Source organism: Heteronotia binoei, chromosome 4 (assembly GCF_032191835.1).
Source record: "Heteronotia binoei isolate CCM8104 ecotype False Entrance Well chromosome 4, APGP_CSIRO_Hbin_v1, whole genome shotgun sequence".
NCBI classification, from domain to species: Eukaryota; Metazoa; Chordata; class Lepidosauria; order Squamata; family Gekkonidae; genus Heteronotia; species Heteronotia binoei.
Window position 1 is genome coordinate 179438556 of NC_083226.1, and position 20597 is coordinate 179459152.

Genomic DNA, 20597 nt, shown 5'->3' on the forward strand with positions numbered 1-20597 from the left:
TTTATGGTGCTCCCGGACTCTCGCTCTGTTCTGCTGCGACAGAAAAGGCTAACAGGGTGATCTGTGTTCTGGGAGTCTGTCCTCGTACCTAAGCGAGCCAACGCTTTATCCTGCTTTCGATGCAGTCTTTGAAAAACTGCTGACAAATAGAGACCATTGGGGGGGGGCGCGAGTAATTTTGGACACTGCACCCATTTGCCGTTGTGAAAAGCACGCCAACTCAAAGTGCTCCCGCGCGGCTTGCCGTGTTTATTTCCGAGCGGCCGTCATTAGGAGCGATCGTATCCATCTCGCACAGAGGACGTTTCCACAAAGGCATGCGGAGGAATAAACACACAGTGGTGGGAACAGCCGGTATTTATCCCATAGGGCAAGAGCTCGGGAAACAAACAGGGCTCTTTTACTGGAGAACGAACCGGGTTCCTAAACTAGGTAAATTCCAGCAGTCACCACTTGGGGGCAGATTCAAGAGGAATATTTATTATTTTGAATCGGACAGTCAGATCCGAATGGATTTCTCCCGCAGGATGTAAAATCAGGGCAATTCTTTTGTTGGGAGGACAGCAGGCTTTCAAGGATTGTGCTGAGACCAACAGCCCGTCAAGCACCGAGGCCCAGCAATGAACAAAGAGAGAAATTCCAGAGTTATCAAAGATTTCAGGTTTTCACAGCTGGTAACATCATTAGGGTTTGTAGAATCTTTCCGGCTCATCTTCCTTTTCTTCAACCATCTTCCTTTTCTTCACACCCCTCCCAGCCCTCCCAGCAATTAACACAGAACAATGGTCACATTCAACAGCCAGTTTCCTTATCACTACCCTTCCAGGAAGCCCCACCAAACAATGGGCGCATCCACAAACCTATTGCCCTTTCACCACACCCCCTCCAGCCTAGAAATAGCAGCTCTCCAGCAGCCCTGGCCTCATTCAATGCACGGCAGCCAAGAAGGTCAGAGCGCCTGCTCCGGCTGCAACGCCACTGAGGATGTTCTCCGGAGCTGAGAACGAAACGTCTGGAAGAAAAACTTTCTCCAGTAGAACACGGCACTTGAGCCCGAAAGAGTCTACAAACCCTAATAAATTCCAGAGTCTCCCAGATTTCAGCTTCGTCAGGTGTGAGATGTTTTAGCCAGATGTGTTTGGATATATCTCTTTATTCCCCCTCCCCCCATTATAGCCCAAGGGTTTCAGAGTGCGGCGGATCGCCTAATTCAGACTCACAGTAACTCGGGGAATTTGACAAATCGGAGAGATAACAGCTGGGTGACAGCCAGCCAGAGAAGTTCATAGGAACCTAATCCTCTGAATCCCAGAGCCAGGAGGCAACAACGGGAGGCCTCAGCCTCTATGCTCTGTTTTGTCCATCCAGAGGAACTGGTTGGCCACTGTGTTGGACTAGATGGACCGCTGATACTGCGGGTACCAGGGAAAGTGTGGGTAACCCCTGTATTAGGATGAAAAGACCCTTAATCCCACCTTTTGATGAAAGTTTGCCACTGAATGGAACCTGCTCCTTTCTCACTGCTGCTTTCTCCATTGATGCATCGAAAGCCGTTATTTTTTTGGCAGGGCTTTTCTTTTACTCCTTTCCATATTAGGCCACCCCTCTGATGTAGCCAATCCTCCTGGAACTTAAGAACATAAGAGAAGCCATGTTGGATCAGGCCAATGGCCCCTCCAGTCCAACACTCTGTGTCACATAAGAACAGAAGAGAAGCCATGTTGGATCAGGCCAATGGACCATCCAGTCCAACACTCTGTGTCACATAAGAACATAAGAGAAGCCCTGTCGGATCAGGCCAATGGCCCATCCAGTCCAGCACTCTGTGTCACATAAGAACATAAGAGAAGTCCTGTTGGATCAGGCCAGTGGCCCATCCAGTCTAACACTCTGTGTCACATAAGAGAAGCCATGCTGGATCACGCCAATGGCCCATCCAGTCCAGCACTCTGTGTCACACAGTGACAAAAAAAAACAGGTGCCATCAGGAGGTCCATCAGTGGGGCCGGGACACTAGAAGCCCTCCCACTGTTGCACCCCCCAGCACCAAGAATACAGAACATCACTGCACCAGACATAAGGACATAAGAGAAGCCATGCTGGATCAGGCCAATGGCCCATCCAGTCCAACACTCTGTGTCACATAAGAGAAGCCATGTTGGATCAGGCCAATGGCCCATCCAGTCCAACACTCTATCACACAGTGGCCAAAATACACACACACACACACACACACACACTGTGGCTAATAGCCACTGATGGACCTCTGCTCCATATTTCTATCCAATCCCCTCTTGAAGCTGGCTATGCTTGTAGCTGCTACCACCTCCTGTGGAAGTGAATTCCACATGTTAATCACCCTTTGGTAGGCCCTGTAAGAAAAGCCCTGTAAGCTCTTGGAAGATTTGGTGCATCAGGGGTGTGTGTCCTAATACACAAAGGAGTTCCTGCTAAAAAAAAAAAAACCTTGCTTTTTGGTGTTACAACAACAACCTTTATTGGCGTTATACACTAAGAAGTATACAGGAGATAAGGAGTATAGAAGAAGAAGACTGCAGATTTATACCCCACCCTTCTTTCTGAATCAGAGACTCAGAGCGACTTACAATCTCCTATATCTTCTCCCCCCACAACAGCCACTCTGTGAGGTGGGTGGGGCTGAGAGGGCTCTCACAGCAGCTGCCCTTTTAAGGACAACTCCTGCCAGAGCTCTGGCTGACCCAAGGCCATCCCAGCAGCTGCAAGAGGAGAAGTGGGGAATCCAACCCGGTTCTCCCAGATAGAAGCACGCACTTAACCACTACACCAAACTGGCTCTCTACTACAATTAACATAAATCACGCCTTTTTGAAGCCAGATACAAAAAAATTTCCACCATTTCAATAGTTACAGCGTTTTTCGAGGAAAGAAGAAAAAGGGACATCGGATTGGCCTATTAAATCCACTAACAACTGATCGAAATATTTAACACGAATGTCAGAGTAATAACCACAATACAGAAGACCATGCTCAATAGTTTCTGCTTCCTTTCTTCCACATTCCCATAGCCTCTGAATGTCAGAGATCTTCAGAAACCTCCAATGAAGTAATACAGAGGGCACCGCATTGAAGCGTGCTTTTCGGTATTACTTTCCTTCTTTTCCTGCCCAGTCAGAAATCACATAGGGGACATGATGACATTACGACGTTAGGTTGCCAATCGCATTTTGCTAGGTTTGCCAAGTCCTCCATAGCCTCTATGGTTTTCCCGGACGCTTTAGCATTTTGGAAGGGGGGAAACTCTATGGTTTTCCCCGGACACTCTAGCCATTTGGGAGAGGAAAACTCTATGGTACCTAGACACTCTAGCCATTTGGGAGGGAAAACCCTATGGTACCTGTTGTACCATAGAGTTTTCCCTTCCAAATGGCTAGAGTGTTCAGGAGAAACCATAGAGTTTTCCCGGAGGCACCTAGAGTGGCCAGCGCGCGACGTTGCTGCCGCGATGACGTCACTCACGGGTGACCTCATCGCATCGGTGATATTGGAGGAGGTTCTTCCCAGGCAGGAGAACCCCCACCCGGACCACGGGCTTGGCAGCCTTACATTTTGCTAACTGCTGGTCAGTCGTGGCCACGGGGGTAGTGGTGACCTCTTGCTGGGGGCGGCCCGGCCGGGGAATGCGTGATATTTTTTCCCTGTTCTCTTTGTTCCAGCTGATGCAGCAGCAAGCAGCCATCATGGCGTCCGTGGCCCAAGGCGGGTACCTAAACCCTATGGCAGCTTTCGCGGCGGCGCAAATGCAGCAGATGGCAGCCCTGAACATGAACGGCCTTGCCGCCACACCCATGACGCCCACCTCAGGTAGGGTTGCCATGTCCAATTCAAGAAATATCTGGGGACTTTGGGGGTAGAGCCAGGAGACTTTGGGGGGTGGAGCCAGGAGTCTTTGGGGGTGGAGCCAGGAGACTTTGGGGGTGGAGTCAGGAGACTTTGGAGGCTGGAGTCAGGAGACTTTGGGGGTGGAGCCAGGAGACTTTGGGGGGGTGGAGCTAGAAGCAAGGTTGTGAAAAGCAGAATTGAACTCCAAAGGGAGTTCTGCCCATCACATTTAAAGGGACCGCACACCTTTTAAATGCCTTCCCTCCATTGGAAATAATGAAGGATGGGGCACCTGCTTTGGGGGCTTATAGAATTGGTCCAATCTTTTTGAAACTTTTGGGGAGAGGCACTGGACACTATGTTTAAAATTTGGTGCCTCTACCTCACAAAACAGCCTCTCCAGAGCCCCAGATATCCACAGATCAATTCTCCATTATACCCTATAGGAATTGGTCTCCATAGGGAATAATGGAATTCCCAGCAGACATTTCCCTCCCCCCCCCCCCCGCTTGCTGATGACCCTGAAGGGGGGGAGGGACTCCAAACCAGGGGATCCCCTGCCCCCACCTGGGGATTGGCAACCCTAACATCCCCCAATCTGGAGTTGGCAAACCTAAGGGGGGGGGCACGGTCTTGATTGTAACTGGTCTATAGAAGTAATCACCTTCCTTGTGTTTTCTCCTCCCCTCCTCTAGGTGGCAGCACGCCTCCGGGCATCACCGCGTCAGCCGTGCCTAGCATCCCTTCTCCTATTGGGGTAAACGGTTTCACTGGCCTACCGCCGCAAGCTAATGGGCAGCCCGCTGCAGAAGCTGTCTTTGCCAACGGCATCCATCCTTACCCAGGTATGAGAGACCTGCCTGGGATTAGGATTCCTCAACCTTACCACCATGCCAACAGCATTCTTTATGGCCCTTTCAGTGGGCTTGGGCTATGCTCAGAGATGCACAACCTTATAGACCAGGGGTGTTAAACTCATTTCTTATGAGGCCATCTGACAGAAATGAAGAGCCTGTGAATTTAGGGGAAGGTGTTTGTGAGTTTCCTGCATTGTGCAGGGGGTTGGACTAGATGATCCTGGAGGTCCCTTCCAGCTCTATGATTCTATGAACTTCCTGACCGTTAGAACGGTTCCTCAGTAGAACAGGCGGTGGGCTCTCCTTCCTTGGAGGTTTTTAAACCGAGGCTAGATGGCCATCTGACAGCAGTAAAGATCCTGTGAATTTAGGGGGAGGTGTTTGTGAGTTTCCTGCCTGGTGCAGGGGGTTGGACTAGATGACCCTGGAGGTCCCAACTCTAGGATTCTAGGTTTTCAACTGAGGCTAGATGGCCATCTGACAGCAATGAAGTTCCTATGAATTTAGGGGGAGGTGTTTGTGAGTTTCCTGCATTGTGCAGGGGGTTGGACTAGATGACCCTGGAGGTCCCATCCAACTCTAGGATTCTATGAGTTAGAGCAGTTCCTCAGTGGAACAGGCTTCCTCCTTGGCAGGTGGTGGGCTCTCCTTCCTTGGAGGTTTTGAAACAGAGGCTAGATGGCCATCTGACAGCAGTAAAGATCCTGTGAATTTAGGGGGAGGTGTTTGTGAGTTTCCTGCATTGTGCAGGGGGTTGGACTAGATGACCCTGGAGGTCCCAGCTCTAGGATTCTAGGTTTTAAACTGAGGCTAGATGGCCATCTGACAGCAATGAAGTTCCTATGAATTTAGGGGGAAGTGTTTGTGAGTTTCCTGCATTGTGCAGGGGGTTGGACTAGATGACCCTGGAGATCCCAACTCTAGGATTCTAGGTTTTAAACTGAGGCTAGATGGCCATCTGACAGCAATGAGGTTCCTGTGAATTTAGGGGCAGGTGTTTATGAGTTTCCTGCATTGTGCAGGGGGTTGGACTAGATGACCCTGGAGGTCCCTTCCAACTCTATGATTCTATGAGGGCCAGATCTGACATAAACGAGACTGTCAGGCTGGGACATGTTGGACTGGGCCATTTGTGTACCTCTTTAAGATTAGGTAGATAGTAACTTTATAAAGGGCACAGACAAACACAATTTAAAAAAAAGCTTTAAATAAAACACGATTAAAACATTAGTACTTAGTCTTAATGGATTGCTGCCTTGATGTGGCGAGAGAGCTTGCACAGTTCAGTGAGGCTGTGGGCTATGCCAAGCAGGGCCACGCAAGATGGACAGGCCACAGCTGAGAACCCAGACAAAGTGTGATCCACTGGAGAAGAAAATGGCAAACTACTCCAATATCCTTGCTAAGAAAACACCATGGACAGTAACAAAAGGCTAAAAGAAATGGCGCTGGAGACTTCCCAGAATTACAAGTGATCCCGAGACTGCCCGGATCAGTTTCCCTGCAGAAAATGGAGGGTGAATCCAATAGCGCTACTCCCCACTGAAGTCCCTTCCTAAAGAGCCAGTTTGGTGTAGTGGTTAAGTGCCCGGACTCTTATCTGGGAGAACCGGGTTTGATTCCCCACACCTCCGCTTGCAGCTGCTGGAATGGCCTTGGGTCAGCCATAGCTCTCTTATCTGGGAGAACCAGCCTTGATTCCCCACTCCTCCACTTGCAGCTGCTGGGTCAGCCAGAGCTTTCTTATCTGGGAGTACCGGGTTTGATTCTCCACTCCTCCGCTTGCAGCTGCTGGAATGGCCTTGGGTCAGCCATAGCTCTCTTATCTGGGAGTACCAGGTTTGATTCCCCACTCCTCCACTTGCAGCTGCTGGAATGGCCTTGGGTCAGCCAGAGCTCTCTTATCTGGGAGAACAGGGTTTGATTCCCCACTCCTCCACTTGCAGCTGCTGGAATGGCCTTGGGTCAGCCAGAGCTCTCTTATCTGGGAGTACCAGGTTTGATTCCCCACTCCTCCACTTGCAGCTGCTGGAATGGCCTTGAGTCATCCATAGCTCTCTTATCCGGGAGAACCGGGTTTGATTCCCCACTCCTCCACTTACAGCTGCTGGAATGGCCTTGGGTCATCCATAGCTCTCTTATCCGGGAGAACCGGGTTTGATTCCCCACTCCTCCGCTTACAGCTGCTGGAATGGCCTTGAGTCAGCCAGAGCTCTCGTAGGACTTGTCCTTGAAAGGGTAGCTTCTGGGAGAGCTCTCTCAGCCCCACCAACCTCACAGGAGGTCTGTTGTGTGGGGAGGGAAGGTAAAGGAGATTTTGACTGCTCTGCGACTCTGCGACTCAGAGTCTAGGGTAGGATATAAATCCAAATCCAATACCTTCCCCAAACTCTGCCCCCTGTGGCTTCACCCCCAGGCATTTTCTAGCCCAGATTTGGCCACTGTCATAAGAAATACTGACCCTTTTGCAAGGACAAAAATGTGGCCCTTGAAAGACCCACTGAGCTAAAAGGCTATGGCTGTCAGCTCTGGGTTGGGGAATTTCTCAAGATTTGGGGGTGGAATAGAGTGGCCAGGTCGCCCCCCCCCCCCCCCCCGGACACCAACAGGAGATGGGGATAAGATGGCCAAATTCAGGTTGGGAACATCTGGGGATTTCTTGATGGAGCTGCAGCGTCCACCCTACAAAGCATCTATTTCCTCCAGGGGGACTAATCTTTGCAGTCTGGAGATGGAGGAAGGAGGTGGAGGAAGTACTTCTTCACCCAAAGGGTGATTAACATGTGAAGTTCACTGCCGCAGGAGGTGGTGGCGGCCACAAGCATAGCCACCTTCAAGAGGGGGTTAGATAAAAATATGGAGCAGAGGTCCATCAGTGGCTATTAGCCACAGTGTGTGTGTGTGTGTGTGTGTGTGTGTGTGTGTGTGTGTGTATTTGGCCGCTGTGTGACACAGAATGTTGGACTGGATGGGCCATTGGCCTGATCTAACATGGCTTCTCTTATGTTCTTATGAACTCCAATTCCAGGGGATCCCCAGGCCCCACCTGGAGGCTGGCATCCCTGAGGTGGAGTTTGGAGTGGGTGGGGTTTGAGCAGGACTTTTGGGGTAGAAAAAGCCCAGCAGGAACTCATTTGCATGTTAGGCCACACCCCTGACACCAAGTGTGACGGAACCGGCCTGATTCTGCCTTCAGACCCGGTCCCGTCAATTCCCTTTTGAGTTGCCAACTCCTGAAGAGAGCTAATCTTCTTCCTACCACTAGGGCACGCTGTCACCACCTGCTCAATTGAGGGGTTCCTGACTGAGAGGAACAGGACTCCCAATCTCCCTTGCCAGTTCTGAGGTCTAGCCTCAAGGTCCTCTGCCAACCCAGCACCTGGTTAACACAGAGACCAAAGTCCTTCTTTGGAAGACCCCTGAAGGATTGGTACCCTTGCCAACTGCATGCCTTCTCTTTTCCCTGGACTCCCCTCTTGCAATAGCGTGGTCTAAGGCGGTTGGGGAACTTATGTGGCACAGAGGGACTACCTTTTAAAAAGACAAAACATTTATTTAAAATGTGCAACTATATACAGGCATTTTAGAATAGTGAACAGAAGAAATAAATCAAACTAGGGGAAAACGCTCCTTCTTTCCCTATTATACCACACTTGCCCTGGCTATACCATCCAGCACAGACAGACTCAACAACCCAAATGATTGAACTCAAAGCCCAACTCAAACTGAAGGCTTCCCACCAAAAATCACTAATATAAAACCCAGTTCCCGCCTGTTTTTCCCTCCTGCAGACTTCTGGGAGACCAGCTTGAAAGGCTTCCTGCCTCTCTAGGAGGCCTGCTCAGAATTGCTGCTTCCAGACCGGATAGGGTTGCCAAGTCCAATTCAAGAAATATCTGGGGACTTTGGGGGTGGAGCCAGGAGACTTTGGGGGTGGAGCCAGGAGGCATTTGGGTGGAGCCAAGATCAAGGGTGTGACAAGCATAATTGAACTCCAAGGGAGTTCTGGCCATCACATTTAAAGGGACTGCATATCTTTTTAAATGCCTTCCTTCCATAGGAAATAATGAAGGATAGGGGCACCTTCTTTTGGGGCTCATAGAATTGGATCCCCTGGTCAAATCTTTTTGAAACTTGGGAGGTATTTTGGGGAGAGGCACTAGATGCTATACTGAAAATTTGGTGCCTCTATCTCAAAAACCAGCCCCCCCCCCCAGAGCCCCCAATACCCGCAGATCAATTCCCCATCATTCCCTATAGGAATCGTTCATGGAGGTGCATGATGGCTGTGGGGGCGGGGCTTCCCCAACCAGCTGGCTGGGGGAGGGGGGAAGCCTGTAAAACCAGGGGATCCCCCTCTGGGACCTGGGGATTGGGAAGCCTAAGACCGGAGGGGAGAGGGGAGGAGGAAGAGACTAGGTCGAAGCCTGAGTCCAAGTTGATGGGCTCTTCCTGCCAACTCTCAGATAACCATAGCCTAAATTGGCGTTTCTCCACACCAAGCCAGCTGGAACTGCGTTCCTGTGTGTTCCGGCTCAAAAAAAAAAACCCTGGCAACCATACACAAAATGGATGTCTCAGGAGGCAGAGCTACAATATCCCAAGTGGAGAGTAATTAGCCTTTCTGAAGAAAGAAAGAAAGAAAGAAAGAAAGAAAGAAAGAAAGAAAGAAAGAAAGAAAGAAAGAAAGAAAGAAAGAAAGAAAGAAAGAAAGAAAGAAAGAAAGAAAGAAAGAGGGAGGGAGGGAGGAGAGAGAGAGAGAAGGAAAGAAAGAAAGAAAGAAAGAAAGAAAGAAAGAAAGAAAGAAAGAAAGAAAGAAAGAAAGAAAGAAAGAAAGAAAGAAAGAAAGAAAGAAAGAAAGAAAGAGGGAGGAGAGAGAGAGAGAAGGAAAGAAAGAAAGAAAGAAAGAAAGAAAGAAAGAAAGAAAGAAAGAAAGAAAGAAAGAAAGAAAGAGGGAGGAGAGAGAGAGGAAAGAAAGAAAGAAAGAAAGAAAGAAAGAAAGAAAGAAAGAAAGAAAGAAAGAAAGAAAGAAAGAAAGAAAGATGGAGGAAGGAGAGAGAGAAGGAAGGAAGGAAGGAAGGAAAGACAGAAAGAAAGAAAGAAAGAAAGAAAGAAAGAAAGAAAGAAAGAAAGAAAGAAAGAAAGAAAGAAAGAAAGAAAGAAAGAAAGAAAGAAAGAAAGAAAGAAAAAGAAAGACAGACCATAGGTTTGAGAGTGGGAAGGACCTCAGAGGAGTATAATGCCAAAACAGTCCACCCTCCAGTTTGGTGTAGTGGTGAAGTGTGCAGATTCTTATCTGGGAGAACCAGGTTTGATTCCCCACTCCTCCACTTGCACCTGCTGGAATGGCTTTGGGTCAGCCATAGCTCTCGCAAAGTTGTCCTTGAAAGGACAGCTTCTGAGAGGTCTCTCAGCCCCTCCTACCTCACAGGCAATGCTCTCTCTAAGCTGTGAAGGCTTGTGAGCAAAAATTCTATTTTGTGAGCTGCTGGCATTAAAAGTTGTGAGCTACTGCATAAATTAGCTTGCTCTGGGAGAACAATCTGAGCTTCTCCTGAGAGAAGTTAAAAACGGGTGAGCCGGAGGCTAAAAAGCTGAGCTAACTCACACTAACTCAGCTTAGAGGGAACACTGCTCACGGTGTGTCTGTCATGGGGAAGGAAGGTAAAGGAGATGGTGAACCACTCTGAGATTCAGAGTGAAGGGCGGGATACAAAGCCAATGTCGTTGTCTTCTTCTAAGGCAGCCATTTTCTCCAGGGGAACCAATTTCTGTCATCTGGAGACCAGGTCTCATTCTGGAAGCTCTCCAGCCAGCACCTGGAAGCTGGCAACCCTAGGAAATGCCAAAGGGACGATTGCCCCATAACCCTTTTCTCATCCTTTCCTTTGGGCTGCCAAGTTCCCCTGCCCTGGAGGTTCCCGACATGCCGGTTTGCATTGGGCTGGCGTGAGAGAGCCAGTTTGGTGTAATGGTGAAGTGCTTGAACTCTTATCTGGGTTTGACTCCCCACTCCTCCACTTGCAGCTGCTGGAATGGCCTGGGGTCAGTCATAGCTCTGGCAGAGGTTGTCCTTGGCAGGGCAGCTGCTGGGAGAGCTCTCTCAGCCTCACCCACCTCAAAGGTGTCTGTTGTAGGGGAGGAAGATAAAAGAGATTGTGAGCCGCTCTGAGACTCTGCAGTTCGGGGTGGAAGGCAGGATATAAATCCAATATCTTCATCTACCTCACAGGGTGTCTGTTGTGGGGGAGGAAGGGAAAGGAGATTGTGAGCCGCTCTGAGACTCTTCGGAGTGGAAGGCAGAATATAAATCCAATATCTTCATCTACCTCACAGGGTGTTTGATGTGGGGGAGGAAGGGAAAGGAGACTGTGAGCCACTCTGAGACTCTGAAATTCGGGGTGGAGGGCAGGATATAAATCCAATATCTTCTTCTTCTTCTTCCCCCAACACCACTTGCAGTGACGTCATTGTGACGTCGTGTGCTGGCCACTCTAGGAGCTTCCGGGAAAACTCTATGATCCCCCCCCCCCGATGCTTTAGCAATTTGGGAGGGGAAACTTTATGGTGCCTATTGCACTCGAAAACAGTCCCCCTGCTTTGCCCCCAGTTCCAAACCCGGCGGCCCCAACAGCCGCTGGCGCCATTTTCTGCCGGCTCAGCCCGCTCGTCCCCGTTGTTGTCGTTATTGTTGTGTCTGAATGCCTAATTAATTACAACAGTAAACGCGCACTTCTTTAATCACTGCATCAGCTGTCCTAATCAATCTTCATAATACGGAATCAGGAGTATGGCACCCATGAATTTTAATCTACATAAATTTCATTGGGCCTCTTGCAAAAGCTTGTTGTACCAAATGATATAATTATGGATATAGATTAGGCGCGGGGAGAGTGATTTAAATTGGATTTAAGCAGAAGGTGACGCCGTCCCTCCCCCTCGCTCCCTTATTTATTTATTTCGATCCTGACCTTGCAGATGTGGTTTTCCGGGATCTCGGGGCTGCCCTCGACACTCGCAGACGGCTGCCAGCCCACCGGCGGGGTGTGGTATTCTCGAGTCCCCCCTCCAAAGCAGCCGTTTTCTCCAGGGGAACTGTGCCGTCTGTCACCTGGGGATGAGTTGTAAGGAATTGTAATCCCCAGGTGCTACCTGGAGTTTGGCAACTCTAGCAGACACCCTTTTTAAAATGTTAGAAATGATTGCATTGGTACAGTCCAAAGGTACAGGTAATTCCCTGTGCAAGCACCGGGGCGGGTGCAAACTTGCTTAACGTAAGAGCCACGTGGAATAAATGTCAGATGCTTGAGAGACAAAGGGAAGGCGGGAGTAAGGAAGGAATAGTTGGAGGGGAGGGAGAGGCGGAAAGAAAGCAACTTTAACTTTAATGCACTTTGCAAGCCGCTGGCCGGCTTCGTTTGGAGAAGTGATTTAAAGAGACAAATGCCTTCTCCAAGCTGGCCAGCGGGGCAGTGGGAGCTTTGAGAACCACGCAATGCATGTGAAAGAGCCACGGGAGCCACACTTTGGCCACCCCTGGTTTATGAGATCAAAGTCTGGCAGTATCTGGATTGGGAAAGACAGTCTGCAGCACGCCTGAGGTGGGATCAGGTCCCAAGACAAAATTAGGACGAAGGGGCCGGAGCAGCGGGCTGAAAGCATAAAGCAGGAATTCCCGCCAGTTTCCCCCCCATCTTGTGGCAGCAAATATTATATGTGAATTATGAGCTGTGTGTAGGCTGCCTTTTCACTGATCTCAAGCCCTCAGGGTTTGGGGTAGGGTCCCTATTGTCTCATTTATGGCAGGAGCCCTCCAGCCCATCGCTCTCCTCGCCTGCTGAGGCTCAGCTGAAATTCGGACCGTAGAGCTCGTCACAGTCCCTAGAGCTACCTGCAGGCGACAAGGATAGCTCTAGCAATTGCCAGAAACTCTATGGTAATCGTACCGTTTAGCTTCTGGCAATTGCTAGAGCCACCTTTCTGGGGTAGATCTGGGAATCGCCATGAATTCTGTTGTTAGAACTTCTGGAAAGTAGACAAGGCCTTGCTTTTCGTTTTATTCTTTTCCCTGAGACATCGCCCCCCCCCCACACACACACACAACTCTTGCTCATGTCCCCGGAGGTCCCTTCCAACTCTTATTATTCTATGATTCTTTGGGGGGGGGGACCCTAGAAACTCGTCACTTTACACTCTGAACAAAAACAACCTCTTGGGTAACTCTAAGCTCTGCAACAGTGATGTGGGGCGGCAGCTCAAAATCTTTTCAATGGTCGCCATGCCCTTCTAATAACCTCGTAGGATCGCCAAGTCCCTGGTGTAAGGCTGCCAGGCTAGGGTTGCCAATCCCCAGGTAGGGGCAGGGGATCCCCCGGTTTGGAGGCCCTCCCCTTGCTTCAGGGTCATCAGAAAGCGGGGGGAGGGGAGGGAAATGTCTGCTGGGAACTCTGTTATTCCCTATGGAGAATTGATCCACTGGTATTTGGGGCTCTGGGGGGGCTGTTTTTTGGGGTAGAGGCACCAGATTTTCAGTACAGCATCTAGTGCCTCTCCCCAAAATATCCCTCAAGTTTCAAAACGATTGGACCAGGGGGTCCAATTCTATGAGCCCCAAAAGGAGGTGCCCCTATCCTTCATTGCTTCCTATGGAAGGAAGGCATTGAAATGGTGTGCTGTCCCTTTAAATGTGATGGCCAGAACTCCCTTTGGAGTTCAATGATGCTTGTCACAGCCTTGATCTTGGCTCCACCCCAATGTCTCCTGGCTCCACCCCAAAGTCCCCAGATATTTCTTAAATTGGACTTGGCAACCCTATGCTAGGCCCCCAGACCGGGTGGGAGTTCTTCTGCCCTAGAGGTTCCCAACCCACCGGCCCACATTGGAAACTTCCCTCGACATCACTGGCACGATGACATCACTTGCGGGTGACATCATCGTGCCAGCAGCTGCTCTAGGCATTTCCAGGAAAACTCTATGGTTTTCCCAGACAATCTAGCGATTTGGGAGGGCAAAACTCTATGGCACCTATTGTACCATAGCTTTGCCCTCCCAAATTGCTAGAGTGTCCAGGAAAACCATAGAGTTTTCCCTGAAACGCCTAGAGCGGCCACGGGCAACATCACTAGCGCGATGACGTCACTTCCAGGTGACGTCATCACGCCGCGTGCGTGCAGAGGATGCAGGGGCCTTGGCAACCCTACCCTGATGGCCACTGTCATGGGATTGCCAGATCCAGGTTAGGGAACTCCTGGAGACTTAGGGATGGAGCCTGGCAAGGACAGGGAGCTCAGTCGGATACAATGCAATCGAGTCCACCCTCCAAACCATCCCTTTCCTCCAGGGGAATTGGTCTCCGTAGTCTCCAAGGGATCCCTGAGTCCCACCTGGAGGCTGGCATCCCCATAACCTCGTGTTCACAAGGGACCTGTGTAGTGTTGTGGAAAACTGGTCGTCTTCCCTGTCTCTCCGTGTGAGCTACCCCCACCTCTTTGAGAATATCAGTTGATAACTCTCCCTGCTGTTGATTTGCTGCGGTTGGCTTTCAGACAAAGCGCTGATTTGGGGGGGGGGGGGGGACCCTGGGCAGAGGTTGGGGGGGCGGGGAAGTGACCCGAACAGATCGACTTTCTTTGAAGGACTCGGGAGTCGTTCCTTGACTCTTGCCTAATGAATAAGCGCTGTCTTGGTTTAAATTTATATTTATGGTCTTGGGAGAGGTCATTGGCTTGTTTTATGTCTCCAGGTTTATGGAAGGTGAGCTTGCCCATGGTCACACTGTGTCACCTGGGCCGGTATATCCTTGCGAAAAGAAGTGACTGTATCTGAGAGAGACTCTTTTCCACAGGGATGGAAGTTCGGCTGCCCTTGTGTCGAATCCAGAAGTTGCAGCTAGCGCAGAATGCGGCGGCCAGGCTGCTATTAGGGCTCCCGAAGTGGGAGCACATAGTGCCGGGGCTGCGCGAACTGCACTGGCTGCCAATCGTATACCGGATTCATTACAAAGTGCTGGTCATTACCTTTAAGGCCCTCTATGGCCGAGGACCTGCCTACCTTAGGGACCGTCTCTTCCCGTATGTGCCCCAGAGAGTGCTGAGATCAGGTGCACAAAATCTTTTTGACAATCCCCGGGCCGAAGGAGGCCAAATTGTATGAGAGAAAGGGCCTTTTCGATCGCAGCTCCACACTGGGTGGAACCAACTACCGGATGAAGTGCGGGCCCTGCGGAGCCTTGTTCAATTCCATAGGGCCTGCGAGACTACCCTTTTCCAAATGGCCTTCTCTTAAGGTGGATCTTAGTCTACTACATACGGCCATCATCAATTACAAGAGGAGAAAATCTAGAACATGGCACCTGTAAATGTTAGTTTTTAACTTTTGATGGTTTTCATTGCAACGGTTTTAAATAGCAACTATTCTGAATTGTATATTGCATCGATATAATGTTTTATATTGTAATTATGTATCTATTATATGTTGTGAGCCGCCCTGAGCCTGCTGCGGTGGGGAGGGCGGGATATAAATAAAATATTTACCGTTTTCGCACACAGCTTACCTCACAGTCACAATCCTGTTCCCTCCGCAGCGTCTGTCGGATTTCCCACCATCTGCGCCGGAGTTACAGGAAGTGCCGCGGCTTTTGCGTAGCAAACATAAACTGGGTTTTAGCGGTTTACGTTTGCTACGCAAAAGCTGCGGCACTTCCTGTAACTTCGGCGCAGATGGTGGGAACAGGATTGTGACTGCAAAGTAAGCTGTGTGCGAAAACGGTCATTATTATTATTATTATTCCTTGCCAGCAAGAATTGTTACTTCTTACATCCTTTATAGCAGGGCACTTTTTTTTTTGCAGGAACTCCTTTGCATATTAGGCCGCACACCCCTGATGTAGCCAATCCTCCAAGAGCTTCCAGGGCTCTTATACGGGGCCTACTGTAAGCTCCAGGAGGATTGGCTACATGAGGAGGTGTGGCCTAATATGCAAATTCAGGGCTTTCTGTAGCAGGAACTCCTTTGCTTATTAGGCCACACGATGACGACTGCAGGTTTATACCCCGCCCCTCTCTCTGAATCAGAGACTCAGAGCGGCTTACAATCTCCTATATCTTCTCCCCCCCCCCCCGCAACAGACACCCTGTGAGGTGGGTGGGGCTGAGAGGCTCTCTCAGAAGCTACCCTTTCAAGGACCACTCCTGTGAGGGCTATGACTGACCCAAGGCCATTTCAGCAGGTGCAAGTGGAGGAGTGGGGAATCAAAGAAGAAGACGGCAGATTTATACCCCGCCCTTCATTCTGAATCAGAGACTAAGAGCGGCTTACAATCTCCTACATCTTCTCCCCCAACAACAGACACCCTGTGAGGTGGGTGGGGCTGAGAGGGCTATGGCAGACCCAAGGCCATTCCAGCAGCTGCAAGTGGAGGAGTGGGGAATCAAACCCGGTTCTCCCAGATAAGAGTCCGCACACTTAACCACTGCACCAAACTCTCAGTCACACACTCCCTGATGTAGCCAATCCTCCAAGAGCTTACAGGGCTTTTCGTACAGGGCTTACTGTAAGCTCCAGGAGGATTGGCTACATCAACGGTTATGCAAATGCGGGGCTTTTGTAGCAGGGACTTCTTGGATATTAGGCCTCACACTCCCTGATGCAGCCAATCCTCCCTGATGTAGCCTCGGCTTAGCCATAGCTCTTGTAGGAGTTGTCCTTGAAAAGGCAGCTTCTGTGAGAGCTCTCTCAGCCCCACCCACCTCACAGGCTGTCTTTTGTGGGGGGAGAAGATATAGGAGATTGTAAGCTGCTCTGAGTCTCTGTCCTTGAAAGGCAGCTGCTGTGAGAGCCCTCTCAGCCCTGCCCACCTGACAGGGTGTCCGTTGCGGGGGGAGAAGATATAGGAGATTGTGAGCCGCTCTGAGTCTCTGATTCAGAGAGAAGAGCGGGGTATAAATCTGCAGTCTTCTTCTTCTTCTTCTTTGACTTTGCCCCACCTTGCATCTGAGTCATCGACTCCCCTTCCGTAGGCCGGAGGGAAGCAGTGAGAAGGAGATGGGGGGGATAGAATCCCCACTATTCCCTAAAGGACGGTCTTAAAAGTACGGAGCCGGAGGGACTGCGCCAATGGAAGTCTGTGCGGTGCCAATAAATGCAAATGAATGTCATAACAAGAAGTGAAATATTAGGGCCAAGGTGACTGTAGGGGAGAGAGAGGTCCAGCCAAGCTTTCCTTTGCATGTTTTATTGCTCCAGACGAAGGGAGAGCACGTAGGTTTCATCATATGCCCATTTCTCTTGATGCTGGGGATGGTCAAAAAGCTGCTTAAAAGAAGTTCAGAGGAAAAAGGCGACCAGATAGCATGCCACTGAGTAAAAGGCAGGGATGCCAATCTCCAGCCAGGCCCTGAAGTTCTCCCAGAAACTACAAAGGTCCCCTATAGGGAATGGCAGCTTCTGAGAGATGTTCTACGGCAGAGGTGGCCAAACTGTGGCTCTTTCACACATATTGTGTGGCTCCCAAAGCCTACACAGACCCGTTGGCTGGCATGGAGAAGGCATTTGTCTCTTTAAATCACTGCTCCAAGCCAAGCCAACTGGCAGCTTGGAGAATGAATTAAAAGTTAAAATTTGCTTTCTTTCCACCTATCATCCATCCATCTATCTATCTATCTATCTATCTATCTATCTATCTATCTATCTATCTATCTATCTATCTATCTATCTATCTTCCTTCCTTCCTTCCTCCCTCCCTCCCTCCCTCCCTCTCTCCCTCCCTCCCTCCAGAGAGCCAATTTGGTGTAGTGGTTAAGTGTGTGGACTCTGGGAGAACCAAGTTTGATTCCCCACTCCTCCACTTCCAGCTGCTGGAATGGCCTTGGGTCAGCCATAGCTCTGGCAGAGGTTGTCCTTGAAAGGGCAGCTGCTTTGAGAGCCCTCTCAGCCCCACCCACCTCGCAGGGTGCCTGTTGTGGGGGGAGAAGATATAGGAGATTGTAAGCCGCTCTGAGTCTCTGTCCTTGAAAGGGCAGCTGCTGTGACAGAGCCCTCTCAGCCCCACCCACCTCACAGGGTGTCTGTTGTGGGGGGAGAAGATAGAGGAGATTGTAAGCTGCTCTGAGTCTCTGTCCTTGAAAGGGCAGCTGCTGGGAGAGCCCTCTCAGCCCCACCCACCTCACAGGGTGTCTGTTGTGGGGAAGGAAGATAGAGGAGATTGTAAGCCGCTCTGAGTCTCTGTTTCACAGAGAAGGGCAGGGTATAAATCTGCAACTCTTCTTCTTCTGCTGCTTTAGGTTTGCTCAGCTGAAGTCGATGTCTTGAGTGACTCTCTCTCTCTCTCTCTTTCTTGTATCTTTGCAGCACAGAGTCCGACCGCAGCCGACCCCTTGCAGCAAGCCTACGCCGGAGTGCAGCAGTATGCAGGTCGTTAGTATTAACACTTTCCCCCAATAACTCTTTCGTTTTTCTGGCGCCCCCTACAGGCGGCACCCTTCGTTACTGAGGCTCAATGGAGGGACCTCACAAATCTGCCCTGCTCATCACCTCCTCCCACCCCACCTGCCCCCCGGATACTCTTCATTGGATGTGAATGTCCCTTTTTTGGGAGGATATGAAATCCCCACTGCTTCCGCTAGATCGACTTCACTTTAAAACACCGTAGCTGGGTTTGTGGGTATTGCACAAATACCTTTCGGGTATGTTAAGTGCTGTCAAAGTTCTAATTTACAGTGACCGTAGGAATTAATGATTTCCCAAATGTCCTATCAGCAACAGCCTTGCTCCGGTCTTGAAAACTGCAGACTTTACGACTTCCTGGATGGAGTCGATCCTTCTCTTGTTAGATCTTCCTTTTTACCTGCTATCTTCTGCCGCCAGTTTGGTGTAGCGGTTAAGTGCGCGGACTCTTATCTGGGAGAACCGGGTTTTGATTCCCCACTCCTCCACTCGCAGCTGCTGGAATAGCCTTGGGTCAGCCAGAGCCTTCACATTGTCCTTGAAAGGGCAGCTGCTGGGAGAGTCCTCTCAGCCGCACCCACCTCACAGGGTGCCTGTTGTGGGGGAGGCAGGTAAAGGAGATTGTGAGCCGTTCTGAGACTCTTCGGAGTAGAGGGTGGGATATAAATCCAATATCCAATATATTGGATATAAATCCAATATATTCTTCTTCTTCTCCTCCACTTGCACCTGCTAGTATGGCCTTGGGTCAGCCATAAATCTGGCAGGAGTTGTCCTTGAAAGGGCAGCTTCTGTCAGAGCTCTCTCAGCTCCACCCACCTCACAGGGTGTCTGTTGTGGGGAGAGAAGATATAGGAGATTGTAAGAGAAGGGTGGGGTACATATCTGCAGCCTTCATCGTCTTCTTCGACTTCTCCTAGCATGATTGTCTCCTCGTGGGTCTTGTCTTCTCATGATTTACCATAGCTGCAACCTAGTCACCTTAGCTTCTAGGGAGAGCTCCGGCTTGAATACCTTTTACAAACATGAATACATTTCCCAAGCGCACATTTTCGGAATCGTGAGCCCTCAGTAAAGACAGCGCATGGTAAATGTCTGTTGTCATCAAGCCCAGCAGGCAATCATTTGCATATCAGGCCACACCCCCAGCATCACCACTTGTTTCAGCGGGAACTCATTGGCATATTAGGCCACACACCCCTAGTGCCAAGCCAGCCAGAACTGTGTTCCTGTGAGTTCCAGCTCGGAAAAAAAAAGCCCTGGCATTAAGATTTCTAGTCCTTACGCTTGTAACGAAAGGCTTGATGGGCATAGGGTTCTCAATCCGCAGGTGGGGCAGGGGATCCCACAGGTTGAAGGCACTCCCCCCACATCAGGCTCATCAAAAAGCGGGGTGTGGGGGAGGGAAATGTCCATTGGGCACTATGATTTCCTATGGAAAACGATTCTCATAGAGTATAATGGAGAATTGCTGTGGGTACCTGAGGCCCTGGGAGGGGCTGTTTTTTGAGGTAGAGGCACCACTTTTGCAGCATAACATCTGATGCCTCTCCTCGAAATACCCTCCAAGTTTCAACAAGATTGGACCAGGGGGTCCAATTCTATGAGCCCCCAAAGACGATGCGCCCCTATCCTTCATTATTTCCAACGGTGGGAAGGCATTTAAAAGTTGTGCGGCCCCTTTAAATAAGATGGCCGAAACTCGCTTTGGAGTTCTATGATGCTTGTTATAACCTTCTTTGTGGCTCCACCCCTGATGTCTCCTGGCTCCACCCTCAAAGTCCCCAGATATTTCTTGAATTGGATCTGGCAACCCTAGGTGGGCAAAACCTGAAGAAATCCCTGAGATCAAAAGGAGCTTATGAAATCAGGACTCAGAAGAGCTGTGTTCAAATCCTCACATACCCATTAGGCTTGCCGGATGACTCTTTCAAAGTAAACCCCGTCAGTTCTCTGGACTAAGAGCCAAACAGACCCCACTGCCATTTTAAAGTGTCTGAAAACTGCCAAAAAGGCCCAATCAGAATTGGGTCCACACCACAGTGGGGGGAGGGCACAGTGGGAGGACTTCTAGCCCCACTGGTGGACCTCCTGATGGCACTTGGGGGTTTTTGGCCACTGTATGACACAGAGTGTTGGACTGAATGGGCCACTGGGCTGATCCAACAGGGCTTCTCTTCTGGTCTTATGTGACACAGAGTGTTGGACTGGATGGGCCACTGGCCTGATCCAACATGGCTTCTCTTATGTTCTTATGTGACACAGAGTGTTGGACTGGAGGGGCCTTTGGCCTGATCCAACATGGCTTCTCATGTTCTTATGTGACACAGAGCGTTGGACTGGATGGGCCATTGGCCTGATCCAACAGGGCTTCTCTTATGTTCTTATGTGACACAGAGTGTTGGACTGGAGGGGCCACTGGCCTGATCCAACATG

The 20597-nt window shown here is 50.1% G+C and overlaps 1 protein-coding gene across 16 annotated transcripts in view; it reads left to right on the forward strand.

Annotated features, from left to right (window-relative positions):
* Positions 1–20597, forward strand: part of CELF4 (CUGBP Elav-like family member 4) — a 1320822-nt gene that overhangs the window by 1225751 nt on the left and 74474 nt on the right. For 6 of the 16 annotated variants that reach the window (XR_009555289.1, XM_060236225.1, XM_060236232.1 and 3 more), the window contains 3 exons: positions 3696–3843; positions 4557–4706; positions 18066–18131. Coding sequence is in view for 15 of the 16 variants with exons in the window: in XM_060236225.1 (XP_060092208.1) it covers positions 3696–3843; positions 4557–4706; positions 18066–18131 (364 nt within the window). In the remaining variant the exon portion in view is untranslated. The remainder of the gene's footprint in view (positions 1–3695; positions 3844–4556; positions 4707–18065; positions 18132–20597) is intronic. The other 10 variants (XM_060236227.1, XM_060236234.1, XM_060236230.1 and 7 more) reach the window with 3 other exon arrangements.